The sequence below is a fragment of the Mirounga leonina genome, unplaced genomic scaffold, assembly GCF_011800145.1.
Source record: "Mirounga leonina isolate KUSES-001 unplaced genomic scaffold, KU_Mleo_1.0 Mir_200, whole genome shotgun sequence".
NCBI classification, from domain to species: Eukaryota; Metazoa; Chordata; class Mammalia; order Carnivora; family Phocidae; genus Mirounga; species Mirounga leonina.
The window spans coordinates 17,748,521-17,772,940 of NW_023270503.1; the positions used below are offsets into that span (position 1 = coordinate 17,748,521).

The 24,420-nt window shown below is 36.9% G+C and overlaps 1 protein-coding gene across 1 annotated transcript in view; it reads right to left on the reverse strand.

Annotated features, from left to right (window-relative positions):
* STXBP4 (syntaxin binding protein 4) overlaps positions 1-24,420 on the reverse strand; it is a 175,771-nt gene that overhangs the window by 103,602 nt on the left and 47,749 nt on the right. The window contains exons 10-11 of the mRNA XM_035026798.1: positions 10,826-10,915; positions 6,069-6,134 (exon numbers count right to left, since the gene is read on the reverse strand). Coding sequence (XP_034882689.1) covers positions 6,069-6,134; positions 10,826-10,915 — 156 coding nt within the window. The remainder of the gene's footprint in view (positions 1-6,068; positions 6,135-10,825; positions 10,916-24,420) is intronic.

The window sequence follows — 24,420 nt, forward strand, 5'->3', positions numbered from 1 at the left end:
GGCTCTTCACCCCTAAAAACTTCAGTATTTCCTAAGTATATTCTCACATAACCACAGTATAGTTGTCAAACTTAGGAAATTTAACACTGATTCTTTTACCTAACCTACCATCTGCATTCCAATTTTGTCAATTGACCCAATAATATCCCTTAGAACATTTTTCCCATTTCAGTGCAGGATCCGGTCTACTATGGTCAGGTGTTGTATTTACTTTCCCTGTTTAGGCTCTTTTAATCTGGGACCTTTTATTGCCTTTCTTCTTTTTTTAATGACATTGATATTTTTGGAGAATACAAACCTTCTTTCTCTCGTGCTCCTTCTCTGTATCTCTCTCTCTCACACACACCCCTTTAAAAAAAATTTAAGGGGCGCCTGGGTGGCTCAGTTGGTTAAGCATCTGCCTTCGGCTCAGGTCATGATCCCCGGGTCCTGGGACTGAGCCCCACATCAGGCTCCTGCTCAGCGGGGGGCCTGCTTCCCCCCCCTCCCTCTGCTGCGCCCCCTGCTTGCGCTCCGTCAAATAAATAAAAAAACTTTAAAAAATAAAAATAAAAAAAATTAAACTATCTCTGATCTTGGGTTTGTCAAATGCTTCCTCATGGCTAGATTCACGTTACACGTTCTCAGCCGGAATACTACGTAGGTGATGTGTCCTTTTCAAGGTTTCACATTTGGAGTCACATTCTCCATCTGTTCTTCATTGGTACTATCAATTTTTAGCACCAGTCAAGGTGTTGTCTTATTTCACCACTGTGTAATTATTATTTTCCCCTAGCAATTATTAAGCAGTTTGTAGAGAACTACTTTAAAATCATGTAAATACGTAAATACTCAGCTCTTCATCAAAATTTCCCCCTAGATTTAGCATCTGATGACTCCAGCCTGATTCAGTCTATACCAACACAGATGCAAAATGTTGGTTTCCCAAATCTGGCAGCCTCTCTGCACACAACAGTCTATAATGAGCAAGAACTTTCCTTTCTCCCCATTAATTAACTCATTAATCTATTTACTAATGGTATAGACTTACGAATTACTATTTTTTCAATGGTCTGCAATTCATTACTGTATTTAATTATTTTGGTACTCAAGATTCTTCCAGATTTGACCAGCAGGAGCCCTTTTCAAGCTTGTTCCTTGTGACAAGACCCCATCATTTTGAGCACTTCCTTAATTTTCTGGCAAAATGAGATGTTCCAAGTTTGTCTTGTATTTACCCTCCCCCAATGCTTAAATTAGTCATTTCTTCAAGGAAACTGGGTTCCTTTAGTAGTGAATGATATCTGGGCACTTAGATATGCTATGTGTTCACTGCTATTAGGTTGTCTGCTTCTTGGCTCTTACAGCTGACAGAGCCAGGAAATGAATATATATATGCATATATGCAAACCTCAGGTCATGATCCCGGAGTCCCAGGATCGAGTCCTGCACTGGACTCCCTGCTCAGGGGAGAGTCTGCTTCTCCCTCTGACACCCCTCTTGTGCTCTCACTCTCTCAAATAAATAAATAAAATCTCTCTCTAAAAAAAAAATAGAATTGCTTTGCCTGTACCACGAAGACAACAACAAAAAATACTAAAAAATTTTCAGGATTTGTTTGCACTTCTTTTCCAACTCAACCCAACCTGTCAAAGTCTGAACACAAATACTGTATTCATAAATTACTTGAAATAGTTTTCTCTTGTGTTTCTTTAGCATGGATATGGTATTCATTTGAAGTACAAATGGATTCATTTGTTTTGGTCTGTGTGTAGCTTTAAGTTCATTTTCTCTTATCTTTATTGCTTTTTCTATGTTTTCTAAATGTGTTGAATATTAACATGTACTCCAAAGTAAAAATTATATAAAAAGTTATTCTCAGACAGGTGTCAGTCCCTCCTACATCTTATCCACCATGTGTCCACCCACATTGTAGATAACCAGTTTCATCACTGTGTAGTTTATCCTTCCTTTGGTGTCTTTTGTAAAAGATAAACAGATCTATAACTGCTCTTGTTTATTAAATACGGCATACTATTTATACTCTTTTGAACTTGGCTTTTTTTACTTGGTAGTATCTCCTGGAAATCACTCCGTATTACTCAAGAGAGATTAAGGTAGTTTTCAATATTTTCTAATTATAAATAATATTGTAATACTGTGCATATGTATTTTCATATTATTAGAGGTATATCTCCAGGGTAAATTCCTAGATGTGAGATTGTCAGGTAGAAGGGTAAATGACATGTAGATTTGTTAAAACTACCAGTTCTTCTTCATAGGGGTACCATTTTGCATTCCCAATGAGAATGACTGTTTTGAAACACCCTCACCAAGAGACTACTGTCAAGCTTTTGAGTTTTTGCTAATGTGATGGGTGAGAAATGGTATTGGTCTGATTTTTCTTAAAAAAAACAAAACAATCAGACAAACCCTGTTGAGGTAGAATTTATCTATAGTAAATTTCAATATAATAAAATTTACTAATTTTAGGTTACAGTTTAATAACATTGCTTAACCCAAGGTCATAAAAGTTTTTTCTAGAATTTATTTTAGTTCCTATGTTTAGACCTACAATCCCATTCACAGTTCGTTTTTGAGTATGAAATGAGGTAGGGGTTGAGATTCACTTTTTTCCTCAAATATTCCCTTATTTTACCCCCATGTATTGTAACAAGCATCTCTCCCCCAGGGAATTGTCTGTGAACCTTTTAGAATATCAAGTGACTCTAAGTGTGGTCCATTTCCACAAGTGTCAGACTATGTTAGCTCCAGGCTTACAGCCAGGAGGAGCAGTCTGTCTGATTATGTTCATTCTCCAATCCCTTTGGGAGTTGCCTACCGTATAACGTCCAGGTTTTAAAGTTGTTTTCTGTTGGAAGATGTCTTCTGCCAGTGTTTCCCTCTATCATTACTAGAAGATGGAAGTCCTATCTTAGTGTAGATTTAACTGGTATTTCTCTTATTATGAGAAGCTTGATCCCAGGACCCTGGGACCATGACCTGAGCTGAAGACAGACGCTTAACAACTGAGCCACCCAGGCGCCCCTCACTGAGTTAGTTTTATCACTGATTGTCTATGGTTTTCTGGATTACTATTATGTCATCTGCAAGCAGATGGTTTTATTTATTTTTTCTAACTCATATGCCCCTACTTGTTGTTCTGGTCTAACTGCATTTTCTTTTTTTGTGTGCTGTTTTTATCAGGTTTAGGCATCAATGTGACACTAGCTTCAAAAAAAAAAAAAGAATTTGGAAATTTTCTTTCATTTTTTTTTATCCTTCAGAGGACACTTAATGTAGTTTTGGGATTGCTAAAGGTTTCGTTAAATTTCTCTGTGAAACATCTGGCCTGGTCCTCTTCTAGAGGGTAGTTTCTTGATAACTTTATTTCTTTTATGGAAACTGGTCTGTTAAGCTTTCCATCTCTACTGAGGTCAGTTTTGGTAAAATATATTTTCCTAAGACAACCTTTTAATAGATGAGATAGTTTTAATAATAACCCATTCATGTTAATTGAGATAACTATTATGTTTGGTCTCAATTTGGTCATATTTTGTTGAGATTACTGTGTGCATATATTATATTTATATGTGTTTATTTTGTGTATTTCCTTTGCTTTTTAAAAAATTTCTTTTGGTATTTAGGAAGATTTGTCTTTTCATTCTATAGGTTACCTTTGTATTATTACTTTTTTATAGTGCCTGAAATCTCCTCTATTTTTACCTAATCTTTTACTATTTGACATCAGTTTTAAATGATACCTTTACTTATACAACAAAGTTGTTATATTCTATTTTCCTCCTTTTTCCCCCCTCCTTTGTCCTCTGATTTTTTAAAAATAAACTGCACCTTTTGATTTTTTTTTTTTTTTTTTTTTTTGGTCAGACATGTACTGTTAATGTGTTGCTCTTTTACCTGCAAACTCACTCTCATTTTGGTCTCAGCTATAAAATAACATCTGTGAAATGCTCAGTCTCTGGGAAAATCTGGACAAAGTTATCCAGTTATTTTTTGGCTGGATGAAACTCATCCTCTCCTAGATTCTTCAGGAATACTACGTATTTGCAGTATTCCCTGAATACTGGCACATTCCAAATTTTTTCCAGGGCCTTGATATCTGAAAGTCAGCTTGACTGTACACAATTTGGTTTACACTTTCTTTCCTTTAGTTTCTTGAAAATGTTACTTTACTATGGCCTTATTTTGTTGTGTTGAGAAGGCTGATCCTGGTCAAATTCTACTATCTTTGTAAGTTGTCTCATCTTTTCACTTAGAGGCACTGTGCATTTTCCCCTCTATCTCTAAAGCCTAATAAGTTTACTGGGTATGTCCTAAAGTTGATCTTTCTAGTTCAGATTTCTTCTAGTACCCACTAATAGATTCAGGTCTTCTTTTATTTCTGTAAAGTTTTTATGGATTATAGTTCTAAATATTAGTGTTGTTCAGTTGTTTTACTTCTTCAAGAAACTCTTTAATTTCCTTATTTCATTATCATTTTCCTGGTTATGGTTTTTGTTTTTTGTTTTTTTTCAATGCCTTTTCATTTGTATAATTTCTTGGACAACTTACAAACTTAGTTTTCATTTCTGGTATGTTTTTGTCTTTTTCTTCTAATTCCTTCCTAAGTTTTACCAACTCTCATTTTATTTCTTCCTGCTTTTTTAAAATATCATTTCTATTCTAGTTTTTTAAAATTTCTGATTTGAAGTGTTTTTTCTTAGTGCCAAATGCTTTGTTTGAGGATATTTAATTGAATTTGGAGTGTTGTGTTAGTTTTCTTCAGCTTTGTGGTTGAATTGTTTTGGAGAGTTTTCATCAGAAGGAAAGCTTTAATTCATATTGTCCGATTTTTCACAGTTGTTTTGTAATAAGGGGGACAGATTTAATTTTTTTTCCTATTCCATTCCCCCCCCCCCCCCAGCACAGAAAGAGTTCTTAGTTCAATAGCACCCTCTTCTGTGCAGTTTCTTTATGGATCATGTTGTTGAAGGTCATGGTGGGGGTAGACGGAAAGGATTGGTATGTCTTGTTTCTCTTTCATTTCTGCAAGATCTTTAATTTTCCCCTCTTATTTCCTTATTGCCTCATCTCCAAAGGATACCTCCCTGTTTCTGTTCATTTGGTTATTCCCCAGAAGCAATGATTTTCCAAGCCTGCCACTTCTGGTTGCACACTTTCTCAAGTCCTGAGAACCACCCAATACTGATCTGTGCTTAGATTCTGGCATTCATTGTTGCAATTTCTTTCTGGAGGTGATTGTGTTTGTACTTCATCTAACTGCTTTGTTTTTTCCTGTTCTTTTTCAGAATCACTTAAGGCTTACCACTTCTGTTATTTGTATCCCAAGTTTCAGTGGCAGGAAGGCTGCAGGACTTTGTTGAAATTGTTTTACTCTGTTTATATGTACTTTGAAGGATGTGGCACTTTATGTCACAGTCATATTGAAGGTATGAGTCCTGTATGATTTCATTTGCTCTCTTTGTTGACTTTATGTTTTCTGGGGAGATAATGTTCAGGAAATTAAAAATCAGATGATTCCCACTGATATCTAGCTATGTTCTTTTTATCTTTCTACCCTTATCAATATTTTGTTTATTTGTATATCTATTTTATGATAATGCCATTGTATTTGCTTTGTTGCAAGGTACCTAAAATTCTGTAAGGGATGATGTAGAGTAAAAATAAGTTTTTACTCTTTAGTATTAAAAAATAAAAGTAAAAAATGCTCTGACTTGGAGGGTTTTTTTCTTGTTTTGTATTTTCTTTAATAAAGTAAGGTATGAGTAACAGAAGAAAAGAAAAAGGGATAAGAAAAGAAAAAGGAAAAATAATAGAGAAAGAAAAAAGAATAGAAAAGCAATGAGATTGATCATTTACTTCCGATAACCATGGTTATCTGGTTTTGAAAGCAATTTCTTTGAGCAATAGTAGCAGGACTTCAGCACAGATACAGCATCTGAAAGTGACTGATTTTAAGACTTATGCTATTTTATACTATATTATTCACATCTGTAAGGTCCAGGACATTATATAGCATATGTTTCCCACATTAACACAAAGCACATATATATAATACATGCACTTACTTGTTTCACGTTCTGGAGTTCTTCTGTCAACTGTTTCTTTTGTCTTTCTGATTCAAATAACTTTTCCTATATTTAAAAACCACTGAATTAATAATACATTATGAAGTATCAATGAGTATCATTTTTAGGGCTTTATTTCAACATTTATAAATTCTCCAAACATCCAATTGTGACAATCTGAAAATGCAGTTCTTAGTCACTTTTCTGGCTTTACACATACCATTTGAAAGTAATTAGTTATTTACAGTACAATTGTGACATAAATGCATTTTCTGTTACTTTAATTAGCCATTTTGTACAATCTCAAAATCTGAGCTCCAAAATAATCCAATTAGGATGAAAATGTGTAAATACTAACTAAATTTGGGGCAATAGCAATCATCACCAAAGAGCTTCCAAATTGAAGAGCATTATTATTACAACCTAGAAGTAAAGGTTTTTTACCACACTAAAGAGGACATATGAAATTGGATTGACTATTGTTTTTCTAATTTACCTTGTGCTTGGAATATTATCCATACAAATGAAGATATGACTAGTGTAACCAAAATATAAAATAATAGTTACTAAGGTAGAATAAATAATATTATGCATGCAAATGAAATATTATCTTTGAAATTAAAATTAATTTAAGCACACACCCTAAAACATCCAGCTTTTTAAAAAGATATCATAAATAAATCCACATTTTATTGATCAAATCAGAAATACTAAGAGTAATTTAAGGACCATTTTACTATAAACTTGAGCAGAGGAATTGCTTGAAGATTAAATTGAGTGGTAAATATTCATGGCAACACTGCAATGTTTATAAGAAGCATTCTGTTTCCTGGTATTTTTCAGCACACTCTTATCAAAGATATGAAATGAAGGTATATGAAGATGAATTTAATACAGCAATCTAATGAATCTGCCACAGACCAGGAGCCAAGAAACTGCTGTCTCTCATGCTCTAGCAAGTCACCTTCACTCTGTGTCCTAGTTTTTTTGCATCTGTAAATGGAAAATACATCTATTTTCATTCAGCTTTGCAAAGCAGTAGCAATCTGAACTTTGCAGAAAGGCTTTAAGTTAAATAAAGCCCATAGCACTTTTAAAAAAAATCATTCTTGTCAAATAAAAATTAGCCACTGGCATCAAATGATCTTGTTTTCATTTTTATTTGTGCCTCAAATCAGACATGAATAGAGATGTTGCAAGTGATGAGAGAATACCTACATGCTCTATGAACTTCATTGAACAACCTCTGTTATCTGTGTGTGTGTAAGACGAGTAGAAATACTGAAGGTACACATATTACCTCGAGGAAGTATTTATGGCTGTGTACACTCTTTTACATGGCCAATCAAGTGGTTCTCAGCCAACAGATAGGTTTCTGGGTAAAGGAAATTGTAAAATACAGAATATGCTGTATCTGGGATTTCAGGTCCTGTCACATTAGGATATGTTTAGTTACATGTCATAGACTTTAAAGGTGAACTCTGATTTATTGAAGAGCTCCTTAGGGGAGCCCTGTTTAAATGTTACATAAATGCAATTTTAAGTTAAAATTCTAATAATTAGTACTGATATTTAAAGGAAAACTGAAAAATATCACTAAATTTAACAATGATACACATTAAGAAAATGAAAAGATCTGAGAGCTTCCGAAAGTTGTTTTTGTTTTTGTTTTTGAGAGAGAGAGAGGGAGAGACAGAGAGTCTTAAGCAGGCTCCATACCTAGCACAGATCCTGACACAGGACTTGATCTCACAACCCCAAGATCATGACCTGAACCAAAATCAAGAGTCCAATGCTTAACCAACTGAGCCACCCAGGCATCTCTGAAAGTTCTGATGAACCATAAGATTTAATGGCTTAAACTGTGGAAAGAGCCAAGATGTCCATCGACAGATGAATGGATAAAGATGTGGTATATATATACATATATACACACACAATGGAATATTATGCAGCCATCAAAAGGAATGAAATCTTGCCATTTGCAACGACATGGATGGAACTGGAGGGTATTATGCTGAGCAAAATAAGTCAATCAGAGAAAGACATGTATCACATGACCTCACTGATATGAGGAATTCTTAATCTCAGGAAACAAACTGAGGGTTGCTGGAGTGGTGGGGGGTGGGAGGGATGGGGTGGCTGAGTGATAGACATTGGGGAGGGTATGTGCTATGGTGAGTGCTGTGACTTGTGCAAGACTGTTGAATCACAGACCTGTACCTCTGAAACAAATAATACATTATATGTTAAAAAAAAAAAAAAGAAGAAGAAGGTAGCAGGAGGGGAAGAATGAAGGGGGGGTGGAATCAGAGGGGGAGATGAACCATGAGAGACTATGGACTCTGAAAAACAAACTGAGGGTTCTAGAGGGGAGGGGGGTGGGAGGATGGGTTAGCCTGGTGATGGGTATTAAAGAGGGCACGTTCTGCATGGAGCACTGGGTGTTATACGCAAACAATGAATCATGGAACACTACATCAAAAACTAATGATGTAATGCATGGTGATTAGCATAACATAATAAAAAAATATTTAATGGCTTATGCAGAGATGAACTATATAAAATGCTATTTTACCAACACAGCCACCATTGGAGATGTTTTCAAAGAGAATATGAGGAAATTATTGTCAATTTATTCTTAAAACTAAATTTATGTTTTTTCATCTTTATTCTTAACTATTATACCAAAAAATGTAGAAGTGGTTTCAAAGTTGTAAAAAGTCTACAAAATATTCCATTAGTAATGGAATGTTCGTACACACTTGGAAGGAACATGAATTGGTAAAGCCCTTTGAAGGGTAACTTGGTAACATGTATAAAATTTTATGTGTCCATATCCTTTGATAAAGCAATTCCACTTTCAGAAATATATTCAGTTTGTACTTTTACTAGAAATTGCCCAAAGATACATCTACAAAGCTATTTATGATGGACTTACTTTAAGTAGAGGAAAACCAGAAGTAACCTAAATATTCATCATTAAGGAACTGGCTAGGGGCGCCTGGGTGGCTCAGTTGGCTAAGCATCTGCCTTTAGCCCAGGTCATGATCCCAGGGTCCTGGGATCGAGTCCTGCACCTGTTTTCCTGCTCAGAGGGGAGTCTGCTTGTCCCTCTCCCTTTGCCCCTCCCCCTGCTCTTGCTCTCTCTTTCTCTCTCAAATAGATAAATAAAAATCTTAAAAACAAAACAAAACAAAAAAACAACGAGCTGGCTAGATAACCTAGGACAGAACCATTGGATGACAGGAGAACCATTAGCAAGACTTTGGCAGGGGACACCTGGGTGGCTCAGTTGGTTAAGTGTCTGCCTTTGGCTCAGGTCATGATCCCTGGGTTCTGGGATTGAGTCCTGTATTGGGCTCCTTGCCAATAGGGAGCCTACTTCTCCCTCTGCCGGCCATTCTCCCTGCTTGCTCAGTCTCTCTCTCTCTGACAAATAAATAAAATCTTTAAAAAAAACAAAAGATTTTGGCAGATCTGCACATATTAACTCGAAAAGTAGCCCAAGATATAAGGCCAACAAAGAGAAAAAGAAATAGGAAGCAAGTTGTAAAAAAGTGTGCAGTGTGAAGAGATTTACATAAAAGTTAAAATGCACATATACATTTATTTTTAGAAATATAATTGGCCATATAGAGAAAAAGTCTCTGAAAGGACAAACAAGGTGTGTTTAACAATGACTTTCTCTAGAGGTTGGAATTTAAAAACTAAGGCAGGAAGGAAATTTCTTCCTTTTTTGGAGATGTGTAAAGATTTTGCTTTAATAAAAATTAAGTAAATAACCACAGAATTTTACTTATTTCAGAAAATAATTTAAAATAACCAAAAAAAAAAAATATTCCTATGGTGAGTTAAGGGTAAATCAAGTAGTTTATACTGCTTTTCCTAAAGACTTGAAAAATATTGGGTTTCTGTGAAAATTAGGGTATACTACATGTGTATAATGTACTGTATGGTAACTAACATAATAAAATTAAAAAAAAAAAGAAAATTAGGATATAATTTAAATTTAATATTCTACTAAAAACAGAATGAAAATATATAAAAAGAACCCAAATCTTAAAGTGTATTTGGGCATGCTGTCTTTTTTTCTCTTAATCATATTACCTTAACTCCAAATTATGTTACCGAGAGGCCTCTGAAACATGCCCATAAACATGAAAAATCGTTATTTCCCAGTGAACATTTAAGGATCCAAAATTGTCATGGCTTGCTTTGTTGACTCATCTAATCTTTGTTGGTTTCTCATCCTTGCCACCAATACAAGAACAAAAAGGGGTGAGAAGAAGCCAGATCTGCAGGTATGAGCAAAAACCACTGTCTACACTGAGTCTTACATGGGTATTGAGAAATATAAGTAATAAGTATGTACACACAAAAAAGGGACTCTTTAAAGGCCTACTGAAGGGCGCCTGGGTGGCTTAGTCATTGGGCGTCTGCCTTCGGCTCAGGTCATAGTCCCAGATCCTGGGATCGAGCCCCGCATCAGGCTCCCTGCTCGGCGGGAAGCCTGCTTCTCCCTCTCCCACTCCCCCTGCTTGTGTTCCCTCTCTTGCTATGTCTCTCTCTGTCAAGTAAATAAATAAAATCTTTAAAAAAAAAATAAATAAAGGCCTACTGAATGAATTATAAAATATTTGATATTACTATGAACACAAATAATATCAAATATTTGATAATTTATAATAAATATAATAATATTCTTCGGTTTCTTATTTCTCAACAAAATGTAAGGAGGTGAAATCGGAGATTACCTTGAGTGTATTCACTTCCTCCAAGGCATCATTTCTTTCACACTTAAGCCTTTCTACTTCATCTGCCTCTAAGGAATCACAGGGAAGAAGCTGTCAACATTAAAACAGAAGAAAAAAGTTATGCATTAGATGCTAATTATGAGAACTAGCATAAAAATCCTTCTTGACGAGTGTTAAGCTTTTGCATTTTAATAACAAAATTTAGTTTCTTACTTTGGAAGTCATTTGATTAGATGAAAGAAAATGTTAAAGCAATCTGGGGTAACTTGATTTAAGCTTGACTTTGTATGGTTGTTATTTATAACAGAATCTAAGTGATTATAAGGTATACATACCCTGTTGTCACCTTTAGGTCATCAATTTTAATAATATAATTTCCCTTAAAAGTCCAAATTCTAAGATTGTATTTATAACGTCTAAAGACTTTATGAGTTATCAACATAAACTAATCCCCAAAGATATCCACCCCAGGTACATGGCATCTGAGGCTAACAAAATGCTGGACATTATCAACCAAGAGAGTTTATGTGACCTCAGTAAAGTTCATTGATTGATTCCATGCCTTGTTTTAACTAAACGAAATGCAGTGTTAACAGCCAAGTAGCTTACAAAGATTCCCACACAGAAACTGTGGACTGAAGGTAGTATTAATAATTCATGCCCTATTGAACAACAACCGCCACAAAATAGCCGAGATGGCAATTCTTCTTCTCTTACTGCGGGCATGGTCTCTCTGACAGTTAATTACAAGGTAAAAAAACAATGATAATCTGATCAAAGCTAAAAATCCAAGTCTGATTACAGCCATCTTGTATGTATAAATTATAACAGAACTGGGTGCCTGGGTGGCTCAGTCGTTAAGCGTCTGCCTTTGGCTCAGGTCATGATCCCAGGGTCCTGGGATTGAGCCCCACATCGGGCTGCCTGCTCAGCAAGAAGCCTGCTTCTCCCTCTCCCATTCCCCCTGCTTGTGTTCCTGCTCTCGCTATCTCTCTCTGTCAAATAAATAAATAATCTTTTATAAAAAATTATAACAGAACTAAAAAGAAAGAAGTATAGAGAATATAATTTAAAGGACTAGGTGGAGAAAATGATTGCTTTATAAGTATGGGCTTAAGGCAGAGATCTTCAGATAGGAGAGGTGAATGCAGAGTAAAAAAAAGATAATAATTAATGATAGTGGTGCCTGGCAGTTAAGCTTCTGCCTTCGGTTCAGACCATGATCCTGGATCCGGTTGCCCGGCTCCCTGCTCAGTGGGGAGCCTGCTTCTCCCTCTCTCTCTGCCCTTCCCAGCCACCCCCCTGCCCCAACTTGTGCACACTCTCACTCTCTCTAATAAAGGAATAAAATCTTTTTTTTTTAAATAAGATTTTATTTATTTATTTGACAGAGAGAGGGACAGCGAGAGAGGGAACTCAAGTAGGGGGAATGGGAGAGGAAGAAGCAGGCTTCTCGCTCAGCATGGAGCCCGATGCGGGGCTCGATCCCAGGACCCTGGGATCATGACCTGAGCCGAGGGCAGCCGCTTAACCAACTGAGCCACCCAGGTGCCCCTAAACAAATAAAATCTTAAAAAAAATAATTAACGGTATCACCACTTATTACGAACTTACTATGTGCAGATACATTGCTAAGGGCTATATACATTCAATATTATATCCTTCCTATAACCTCGTCTCCATTTAACAGATGGGGAAATAGACTCAGAAGTTTAGCAGCTTACCTAATGTTTCACAGCTGCTAAACGGCCACCCCCAGATTCCCACAGAGGTCTGACATTAGTCTGTGATTCTTACTAACCGCCCAACTGAAATCATGATGGAATAGATATGATAAATTCAGGCTTGATTTCTTTTTTTTTTTTTTTAAAGATTTCATTTATTTATTTTTGACAGAGAGAGAGACAGCGAGAGAGGGAACACAAGCAGGGGGAGTGGGAGAGGGAGAAGCAGGCTTCCTGCGGAGCAGGGAGCCCGATGCGGGACTTGATCCCAGGACCCTGGGATCACGACCTGAGCCGAAGGCAGACGCTTAACCGACTGAGCCACCCAGGCGCCCCTAGGATTAGTTTTTAACACATTTTCAAATGTAACAATATTTCCCAAAGTACATTCTAAAGGATATTAACTAGGTTTGCACAAAAGCCAAACAGTGGTAGTGATGGTGGTAGCGGTCCATTTGGTCAAGTAAATTTGAGAAATGCAGGTTTTAGAAAAAAATGAACTTTCTCTCCTGCAGGGCTTTCAACATCCTTAATATGCTAAGGAGCATTTTTAATATCCCCGAAGGAAATAAAATTTAATAACTTGTTGCATTTCCTCAAGTTATTTGACAGTACCCCTGACCACCACACCTTTATTTTGTGGTATCTCACTGGACTAATGTCTGCAAACACAAAGTGTTCTGGGAAACACTGCTACTCAACATTCAGATAAGCCTATTGTTATCTTGCATGCTACCTAAATGTGAAATAAACAGAATTCAAAGGTTTAAATAAGAATCTAGATAACAGAGCTAATTACATATATATTTTATATATATATATTTACTAAGTGAAATTATAGACCGGGGTTTTAGGGATGCGATTATAAACTTCTGAGCTTAAAACATGGAGGCAAATCATGCAGAAAAGGGCACGTGGTACCATTTTCGGAGGCAAAACACTAGGCTTGAACAATCATAGAACTATGACTTAAAAACAAAACAAAACAACATGTGTTATAATCCTATTGCTATTTTAGGCTAAGCAGTGAAAACTTACAGCCAGAGAACTGGCCATAACTGGTACCTGTGAATTCTGTGCAAAGGCTCTCTGTGCTCAGTCATGTGTTAAGAGTTCGAATATGTTTCAACAAAGCAAGCGGCAGATGAAATGAATTGTTGCTATTTAACTTCAAATGATTCCAGACAGATAACTGTTTTCTAACCTTTCAAATCTTGGACTTTACCCTTACCTTCCTCCATTCCTTTCCTGTCTGGTTCTCCCGGTATCATTTGTGACCCTCAGGCCCTCTGACCTCTGAAACACCCCGTAAATAACACTGTAAATCATTTCCACTCTATTCTGGATAGCTACTATTCCACTGGTCTCATTCTGAAACTCAATTCATCTTCAACAGAACAATATGTCTGTTTCAGGTCAATTTTTTTTTTTTTTTTTAATAAAAGCCTTCCATTAGAAACCCATTCAATTACCTCCTTTCCTTAAAGTTTCTGTATCTTCTCTTATTTTCTCCTTCCTTTCTCTTGCTCACTCCTTTACTTCTTATAATTTGCTTTATATATCTTTCCTCCCATCCCCACATTTTGAAAATAATTATGTTCAATGTCACTAGCTAACCTAGTATTTGGCTAAATAAATGCACCCCTCCATCAACTTTCTTAACTTCTTTGTTTCATGTAACATTGCTTAAGCCATCTGTCCTTGAAACTTTCTTTTCCCTAGGTTTTTAATATCCCACTATCTCACCTACTCTTCAGAATATTTAGGCTGTTTCTAATGACTTAATTTTATTTCCACTCCTTAAATGGGAGAGGGGAGGTTCCCCAAAGTTTGTCCCTTTCTCCTTTTTTCTCTACAAGCTCTCCCTGAGTGATCACGTTCACTGCCACGCTTCAACTATCACCCTCCAAATCATTCCCAAATCCCTCTTTGTGTCCAGTTCCTTATTTCCAATGGCCTTTTGGTTACTTACACCTGTCAACATATTAAACTTACTCTCTAAAATCCAACCTATCATCTTCTCCACTTTTCTTATTTCCCTATCTCTACTGACAGAACCATCCTATTATTAATCATCTTAATTAAAACTCTGCAGTTATCTTTAACTCATTCTCCCTTGGTTCTTACACCCAGATGCAAGTTTTTTTTTTTTTTTAATAATTTTAATTTATTTATTTGACAGAGAGAGACACAGCGAGAGAGGGAACACAAGCAGGGGGAGAGGGAAAGGGAGAAGCAGGCTTCCCGCCGAGCAGGGAGCCCGATGCGGGGCTCGATCCCAGCACCCCGGGATCATGACCTGAGCCGAAGGCAGATGCTTAATGACTGAGCCCAGGCGCCCCCAGATGAAAGTCTTAATAGTGATATACTTGTTGTTGGTAAATATCATGTATCTGTCTCTCCATTCCTTCCCATTGTCCTCACCTTCACCATAGTTCTTAATATTCTATATTTGGACTCTTTCCTTTGCCCACTATCTAGGCTACCTACCACCAGTTTCATTCCCTTTCAAGATAACTAACACTGTTATAAATTATCATTTCTAAACTATCATTTTGATAATGTCACAATTCTCTCTAATGGCTCCTCACTGACTACAAGTACAAACTTCTAAGTGTAATATTTACCCTTTTAGGCCTAACTTCCTTCACTGATCTGCATGTACCCACTTACCTCTTAAAACAACTCGATTACTCTCTGCTTACCATCACATTATATGTATATTTTTATTCATGCTAATTCTCTTATTACTTTGCGTTCACCTCTTAAGCAGATAAAATCCTGTATATCATCTAAAACTCACTCAAATGCCAAGTCTGTTATGAATCGTATCTAAATATTCTGAGCTCTGTCAGTACTATGGCCTTACCACGCAATGCTACAGTTTTTTAAACTATAATTGTTTGTGTACATGCATTTCTTTATACAATACATTAAATTCCTTGAGGGACAGGCTTGAGTTTTGATTAATAATGAGCTGGAGCAGCTAACACAAGGCCGTGCACACTGTAGTTGTTTAATGTATATATATCTAATGTTTTACAGAGGAGCACATACTGCTATACACGGTGGGAAATACCTTTTATATCATGACCCCAGTATAAGGGAAACATTACTCACTCACATACAATTCACTATGATACTTTCCATTCTATTCTCTCACTTGTTGAATGGGGGTTGCGATCCACCAAATTGATTTAGCGAGAAACCAAACCGTAGAATGTCTACTTTAGGGAATTAACAAGTGTTCTCTCTGTGATTTTAAGATAAGCCCTGTATGATATTTAGTTAGGATGGCAAACCCACCATCTTATTACGATAGACTCTAGTCTGCTGTTGCTAAGTTTAGAATTCTGATAGATCTAGGCGCCAGCCTTGCTTTTCTTTAAATCTTTTTTTTTTTTTAAGATTTTATTTATTTATTTGAGACAGAGAGAATGAGAGACAGAGAGCATGAGAGGGAGGAGGGTCAGAGGGAGAAGCAGACTCCCTGCTGAGCAGGGAGCCCGATGCGGGACTCGATCCCGGGACTCCAGGATCATGACCTGAGCCGAAGGCAGTCGCTTAACGACTGAGCCACCCAGGCGCCCCAGCCTTGCTTTTCTATATGCGACCTTGCATAAGCCGCAGGTGTAGCACGGTGTGAATTTTCTAATATAGCAATGATTAGAATCACAGTGAGATAAGTACATTTTTAGATCTAAATGCCGTATTATTCCAAAATCGTGTTTGTTTGTTTTTTGTCAACTAAACAAAAGTAGGACTTAGACTGACTCAGCAATTCTTCCTTCTTGAAACACAGCATCTCAAGAAATCTTGAGTCAGATGAAACGGTGAGCAAAAGCAGCTCGTCACAAAAGAGTACATACTGTGTGATTCTATTTATTAGGACGTTCAAGAACAGGCAAAAGTAATCTACGCTAACATAAGTCAGAACAGTGGTTCCACTGTAAAGGTGGGAGTGGTGGCCAACTGGGACAAAGTTGGTACAATGGAGCCTTTGGTGATTATACAGGAGGTACTAATAGAAATTCATCACGTTGTACACTTGAGATTTTTATACCTTACAGGGTGTCCATTATGCTTCAGCAAAAATATTTTTAAAAAATCAATTAAGGAGGGGCGCCCGGGTGGCTCAGTCGTTAGGCATCTGCCTTCGGCTCAGGTCATGGTCCCGGGGTCCTGGGATGGAGCCCCACTTCGGACTCCCCACTCAGCAGGAAGCCTGCTTCTCCTTCTCCCACTCCCCCTGCTTGTGTTCCCTCTCTTGCTGTGTCTCTCTCTGTCAAATAAATAAATAAAATCTTTAAAAAAAAAAAAATTCTCAGATAAGGAGATGTTGCATCCATGAAACAAGAACAGAAGGTTATTTAAAAAGAACATTAGAGGATTGCCTATGTGACTCAGTCGTTAAGCGTCTGCCTTCGGCTCAAGTCATGATCCCAGGGTCCTGGGATCGAGTCCCACATTCAGCTCCCTGCTCGGCGGGAGGCCTGCTTCTCCTTCTCCCACTCCCCCTGCTTGTGTTCCCTCTCTCGCTGTGTCTTTCTCTGTCAAATAAATAAATAAAATCTTTAAAAAAAAAAAATCATTTATCTAGGGGACACCTGGGTGGCTCAGTCGTTAGGCATCTGCCTTCGGCTCAGGTCATGATCCTGGGGTCCTGGGATCGAGTCCCACATCGGGCTCCCTGCTCTGCGGGAAGCCAGCTTCTCCTTCTCCCACTCCCCCTGCTTGTGTTCCCTCTCTCGCTGTGTCTTTCTCTGTCAAATAAATAAATAAAATCTTAAAAAAAAAAAATCATTTATCTAGGGGACACCTGGGTGGCTCAGTTGGTTAAGCGTCTGCCTTCGGCTCAGGTCATGATCCCAGGGTCCTGGGATCGAGTCCCACATCCAGTTCCTTGCTCGGCGGGAAGCCTGCTTCTCCCTCTCCCACCCCCTCCCGCTTGTGTTCCTGTTCTCACTATCTCTGTCTCTGTCAAATAAACAAATAAAATCTTTAAAAAAAAAAATAAATAAATTAAGGAAAAGACAAGCCAGAAAAAGGAAACACAAGTAAAAAACAACCATCCCTAACAGATGGATTGTTATATTTGACTCTGTTGTTTGTGACAAGATGGTTGAGGGGATATCCATAGTGGAATTTCCCCACTCTCACAGACTGTCAGCATCCTCAACCACAGATTGATTGATACTTCAGATGAAGCACTATGGTGTTTTTTCAACAACAACAAGTTTAGGAATACTGCTACAAAATAATAAGGTATTTCTCATTTGTTTCTGATGAGCTACTTGACAAGCAGTGATTTTTGTACTATTTTTCAAGCTGTGGTACGTGACCCATTATGGAATTTTAAGTCCAAAAATTTAATGAAATAGAACTGAACATTAAATAAGAATGCAATGATATAGAAAACGTAAGTACTACTTTGAGACTTTCGTTTCAGTTATATATGTGAGTATGGTGAAGTAAAAGGTATTCTTATTATGGATTCAAGTGAAAAAAAAAGGGCAACATTTTATGGGGATATCTTCTACATGTTGACAAGCAGAACATAACAAAAGAAGCCTTATAAACTAATATAATGACAACTGCACAACATTTTGATCTGAAGCCACAAACAGGAAATTATTGGCATGCAGAAAACCTTGTACAATTACCATGGGCACTTGGCTTTTGTCATCAAAGTATCACAGACTGAATACACTCTTATCTGCCCTAAAATCATATTGGCTAGAAAGGAAGTAAATTACTAATTTGGAGCACTAGTATTTTTTGCAGCTGCTAAGCAAGCTTTGCACGCTCACCCAAAGTCCTCTGAATTACCTGTTTCTCTTATGTTGTGAGCCACCTAACCACCTTGCCTTTCCCATCAAAAGTGGGGAAAGTAGCTTTGAGAACTGTTTGGCAATAAGAAAACAATGCTCTGCAGTCATCATTAGGTAGGAAAATACGTAACACCTGAAACAGCAGAAGAAAAACAGTGCTCTTACAGGTTCAGTTTTCCTACCTTAAATGCTACTAACTCAGTTCTGATAAGTCAGTGCCTCCATTCTAGGAGACTGGGTGATCTCCCGAAGGTTTCCAAATAACTAGATCACGGGAACTCTCATTCTCAATGATAGGAACTCTAATTTATTGCTATTGTGACTGCAAAATGGTATAGCCATTTTGGAAGACAGTTTGATGGTCTCTTATAAAACTAAACATCTTCTTATGTGGTATATATATACAGTGGAGTATTATGCGCCATCAAAAGGAATGAGATCTTGCCATTTGCAATGACATGGATGGAACTGGAGGGTGTTATGCTGAGTGAAATAAGTCAATCAGAGAAAGACATGTATCACATGACCTCACTGATATGAGGAATTCTTAATCTCAGGAAACAAACTGAGGGTTGCTGGAGTGGGGGGTGGGGTGGGAGGGATGGGGTGGTTGGGTGATAGACACTGGGGAGGGTGTGTGCTCTGGTAAGCACTGTGAATTGTGCAGGACTGTTGAATCTCAGATCTGTACCTCTGAAACAAATAATGCAATATATGTTAAGAAAAAAAAAGAAGAAGAAGATAGTAGGAGGGGAAGAATGAAGGGGGGGAAATCGGAGGGGGAGATGAACCATGAGAGACTATGGACTCTGAAAAACAAACTGAGGGTTCTAGAGGGGAGGGGGGTGGGAGGATGGGTTAGCCTGGTGATAGGTATTAAAGAGGGCATGTTCTGCATGGAGCACTGGGTGTTATGCACAAACAATGAATCATGGAACACTACATCAAAAACTAATGATGTAGGGTGCCTGGGTGGCTCAGATGGTTAAGCGTCTGCCTTCAGCTCAGATTATGATCCCGGGTCCTGGGATCGAGCCCCACATCGGGCTCTTGGCTCAGCGAAGAGCCTGCTTCTCCCTCTCCCTCTGCCTCTCTCCCTGCTCATGCTTTGTCTCTTTCTCTCTGTATCTCTGTGTCTCAAATGAATAAATAAAATCTTAAAAAAAAAAACCCAAAAACTAATGATGTAATGTATGGTGATTAACAATAAAAAAATTAAAAAAAAAAACTAAACATCTTCTTACCATATGAACCAGCAATTGTGCTCCTTGGTATTTACCCAAAGGAGCTGAAAACTTATGTTCACATAAAAACCTGCAAATGGATGTTTATAGTAGCTTTATTCACAACTGCCAAAACTTGGAAGAAACCAAATGTCCTTCAACAGGTAAATGGATAATCTGTGGTACATTCAGATAACGGAATATTAATCAGCACTGAAAAGACATGGAAAGATATGAAGGAACCTTAAATGCATATTACTAAGTGAAAGAAGCCAATCTGAAAAGGCTACATACTGTATGATTCTAACTAGATGACATTATAGAAAGGGCAAAACTATGAAGACAATAAGAGGATCAGTGATTGCCAGGGGTGAGGGGTGCAGGTGTGGAGAGATGAACAGGCAGAGCACAGAGGTAGAATTCGGAGCGGTAAAAATACTATGTATGATACCATAATGATGGATACATGTCATTATACATTTGTCCAAACTCACATAGAACTTACAGCACCCAGAGTGAACCATAATGTAAACTATGAACTCCACCTGACAATGATGTGTCAAGGTAGGTTCATCAATTGTAACAATATACCACACTCTGGTGCAGGATGTTGATAATGAGGGAGGCTATGCATGTGTCGGGGCAAAGGGCATTTGGGAAATCTCTGTACCTTCCCCTCAATTTTGCTGTGAACCTAAAACTGCTCTAAAAACGAAGTCTTAAAAACAAAAAAAGACACCATTTATTATAAGAGCAAAAAAGTGAAAGGTAACTAGAAATAAATCTAACAAAAGATTAATAAAGCTTGTATTGGGAAAAATACATCAAATGTATTATTTGCTATTCAAGAAGATAAAATTAGGGGCACCTGGGTGGCTCAGTCCTTAAGCGTCTGCTTTCGGCTCAGGCCATGATCCCAGAGTCCTGGGATCGATCCCTGCATCAGGCTCCCTGCTCAGCGGGAATCTGCTTCTCCCTCCCCCACTTCCCCTGCTTGTGTTCCCTCTCTCACTGTCTCTCTCTCTGTCAAAAAATAAATAAAATCTTAAAAAAAAAAAAAGATAAAATTAAGAAGTCAAAACATGTTTGATAGGAAGACTTAAATATATAAAGATGTTGTTTCTTCCTAACATAATCAGTACAGTAAGATTTTTGCTAGAACTTATTTGGAGAAGAAAAAAGATTAGCCAAAGCAATATATAAAAAGAAGAACAAAGTGGAAGAATGTGTTATTAGATATCAATACTTACGAAGCAAAGTGAACCAGTACTGAAGAATTTAAAAATGCCCCTGTGCAAGTATTGGAAATCTTATAAATGACAGAGCTGGATTGCAAATAATTCATCCATTGAAACATGAATTTATATTTTAAAAATTACCTTTATAAAAATAATTGATCAAAATTTATATATTTATATTTTTTGATTGTGTACCAATAAGTAGAATTACTACTCAATTCAGAAGAAAATTTTAATGTCAGAGCTTATGAATACAGTGAATTAAAACAAATAAATTTTAATCATCTAAATTTTTTTGCAAAATAATAATAGGATGGTCAATGACTGATTTTTTTCAATGACTGATTTTTACGTATACTGTATTCTTGAAATTATAATATATCAAGGCAACATTCTAGAGTAATATGGAATAAAAATATAAGTTAGCAGAGAAAAAGATGATAAATTTCTGAGAATAAGAATTTATGAATGAATTTTCTTTTAAATAAGATGATTATAAGTATCAAAAACTATAGTATTTAGATTCCATTAGATACATTTAAAGGGTTATGTAACAGTTTTCTTTAAAAAAAAAGAAATTATTTATAGTCATTGGAAACCAAATTAAAACATCAACCAAAAGAAAAGTGGTATTACTTTATGATTAGATTGAGTAGATTTTAAGGCGGGAAACATTCTAGAGATGAAGAGATTCAATGTCCTGTCAGGATATAACAATTCTAAAATCATATATACCTATAATACAGCCTATGATATGGAAAGCAAAAATCAGCAGAACTAAAGGAAATTTTTTTTTTAAGATTTTTAAAAAATTTATTTATTTATTTGAGAGACAGAGATACAGAGAGAGAGAGAGCATGAGCAGGGAGAGAGGCTAAGGGAGAGGGAGAAGCAGCTCCCCGCTGAGCCAGGAGCCCGATGCGGGGATCGATCCCAGGACCCTGGGATCATGACCTGAGCCGAAGGCAGACGCTTAACCATCTGAGCCACCCAGGCGCCCCAGAGCTAAGGGAAGTTTTAAAATGAAATGCCTCTTGCTCAATAACTGATAATAAAAGAAGATAAGAAATGAGTCAGGAAATAGAAAATTTGAAAAAAAAAAAAAGGAAACAAAGTTTGAATCACATGATTAACAACCTTGACCTAACTGATGTACAGGGAACACTGCACTCACTTCAGTGCAGAACAGACATTTCAAAAGATGGGAAATATTTCATAAAATTGACTATATGCTGGATATATGGTCAAAGGATTAATGCCATGGAGAAGGTGTTTCTAACTTCAGTGAAGGACACTAGAAATCAGCAACCAGAAGGGAACTATATGACTAGAAAATGTCTAAAACAGTTAAAAATCAGGGTCAAAGAAGCAATGACAATGAAAATATTACATACTGAATGATAATTAAAATATGATCTATAGAAATTTGTGGGTGTGATAACTGTAAAAATTGTGTAGTACCATCTATGAGATAAAAAGTAGTATTGCTAAAATATATTAAAAACCTAAAAAAATTCCGTGTTATTTTTTAAACAAATTTTAGTATCTTGATGAAAGGGCAATTTTCTAGAAAGATATCCATTAACAGAATTATTCAAGAAAAGGACAATAACTTGAATAAAATAACCTTAGAAGACATTAAAAAAATAGGAAATATGTCCTATTCCAAAAAGACCTAGGCCTAGACCATCTGGCATATGAAACATTTTCAAACCTTAAAGGAACAGATCAAGTTTCTTTTATGTAAGCTGTTGCAGAAAAATAGAAATGGCATAAATTTTATAATGTTTAAATAATTTTTAAATAAGTAGATATGAAATATTACAAATCTTATTTATTAAATAAGATAATGCTAGCTTCTTTTAAAAAATTAAAAATGTAAAATGGCTCAAATATCATGAAAATTTATTTTTTGGTCACTTTTGCAGCTCCTGTTCCAACAGTAATTCAGAAAAAATTAAAATTTTGTGGGAGAGACAAAAATGTAATTAACTTAAAATGCCTACCCAGAAAACCCAAGACAACTGAAAAACAGAATAAGGGAGTTCAATAAAGTGGCATTGCACAAAATAACCATTCAAAAATTTGTATCTTGGGGAACATGGCTGATTCAGTTGGTGAAGCATGCAACTCTTGATCTTTAGGTTCTAAGTTCCAGCCCCACAATGGGTGTAGGGATTACTTAAAAATAAAATCTTTAGGGGCGCCTGGGTGGCTCAGTCGTTAAGCGTCTGCCTTCGGCTCAGGTCCTGATCCCAGGGTCCTGGGATCGAGCCCCGCATCGGGCTCCCTGCTCCGTGGGAAGCCTGCTTCTCTCTCTCCCACTGCCCCCTGCTTGTGTTCCCTCTTTCGCTGTGTTTCTCTCTGTCCAATAAATAAATAAAATCTTTAAAAAAAAAAAAAAATAAATAAATAAATAAATAAAATCTTTAAAGAAAATTATTATCTTTACTAATAATCAATTAGAAAATATAGTGGTTAAAAAAAATCCCATTTCCAATAGCAACAAAAACTATCGCATACCTCTTTAGACTAACAAGAAATATTTAAGACATGTATGAAGCAAGATACAATTTTCTCTTTCCAAAATATCAACAAACACCTAAATGAATGGAGAAATAAATCCTATTCATCTCTCCCAAACTACTCTCTTAATTCAGTGCAATTCCAATTTAAAAAAGTCCCAATTAAAATTTTATTACCATGGCAAAATGATTCTAAAGATCACTGAGAAGATCAAAACCAAGAAGTTAAAAAAAAAATTGGGGCGCCTGGGTGGCTCAGTCAGTTAAATGTCTGCCTTCGGCTCAGGTCATGATTCCAGGGTCCTGGGATCGGGTCCCACATTGGTCTCTCTGCTCAGTGAGGAACCTGCTTCTCCCTCTCCCTAGACCTGCTGCTCCCCCTCTGCTTGTGCTCTCTGTCTCTGTCAAATAAATAAATACAATCTTAAAAAAAAAAAAGAAAGAAAGAAAAAAAATTAAGGACTTAGCCTACCACGTAACAATGAACCTAGAAATATATGCCTAGAATAATTAAAATAGTAAGGTACTGGCAGAGAGAAAGTGATCAATGGAACAGAGTGGTGGGTCTAGAAACAGATCTGTGTATCTAGATAGAGAATTAGTATAGGATAAAGTTTGTATTTCAAATTAGTGGCAAAAGTGAAGAAGGATAGTTACTAAGTAAATGATGGTGGCACAAGGACAAGTGGTTATCCATTTGGGGCCCTAACTCATGCATAGATAAGAACAGATTTTGAGTGAACTAAATACATAAATTGGGAAGACCCTGAATGATATAATAACACAGAAACTCTGTAATGAAAAGGACTGAATAATTTGATATATAAATATAAATGTCATAAATATCAAAGTTCTTTTTTTTTTACGGGGCGCCTGGGTGGCTCAGTCGGTTAGGCGACTGCCTCTGGCTCAGGTCATGATCCTGGAGTCCCGGGATCGAGTCCCGCATCGGGCTCCCTGCCCGGCGGGGAGTCTGCTTCTCCCTCTGACCCTCCTCCCTCTCATGCTCTCTGTCTCTCATTCTCTCTCTCTCAAATAAATAAAATCTTAAAAA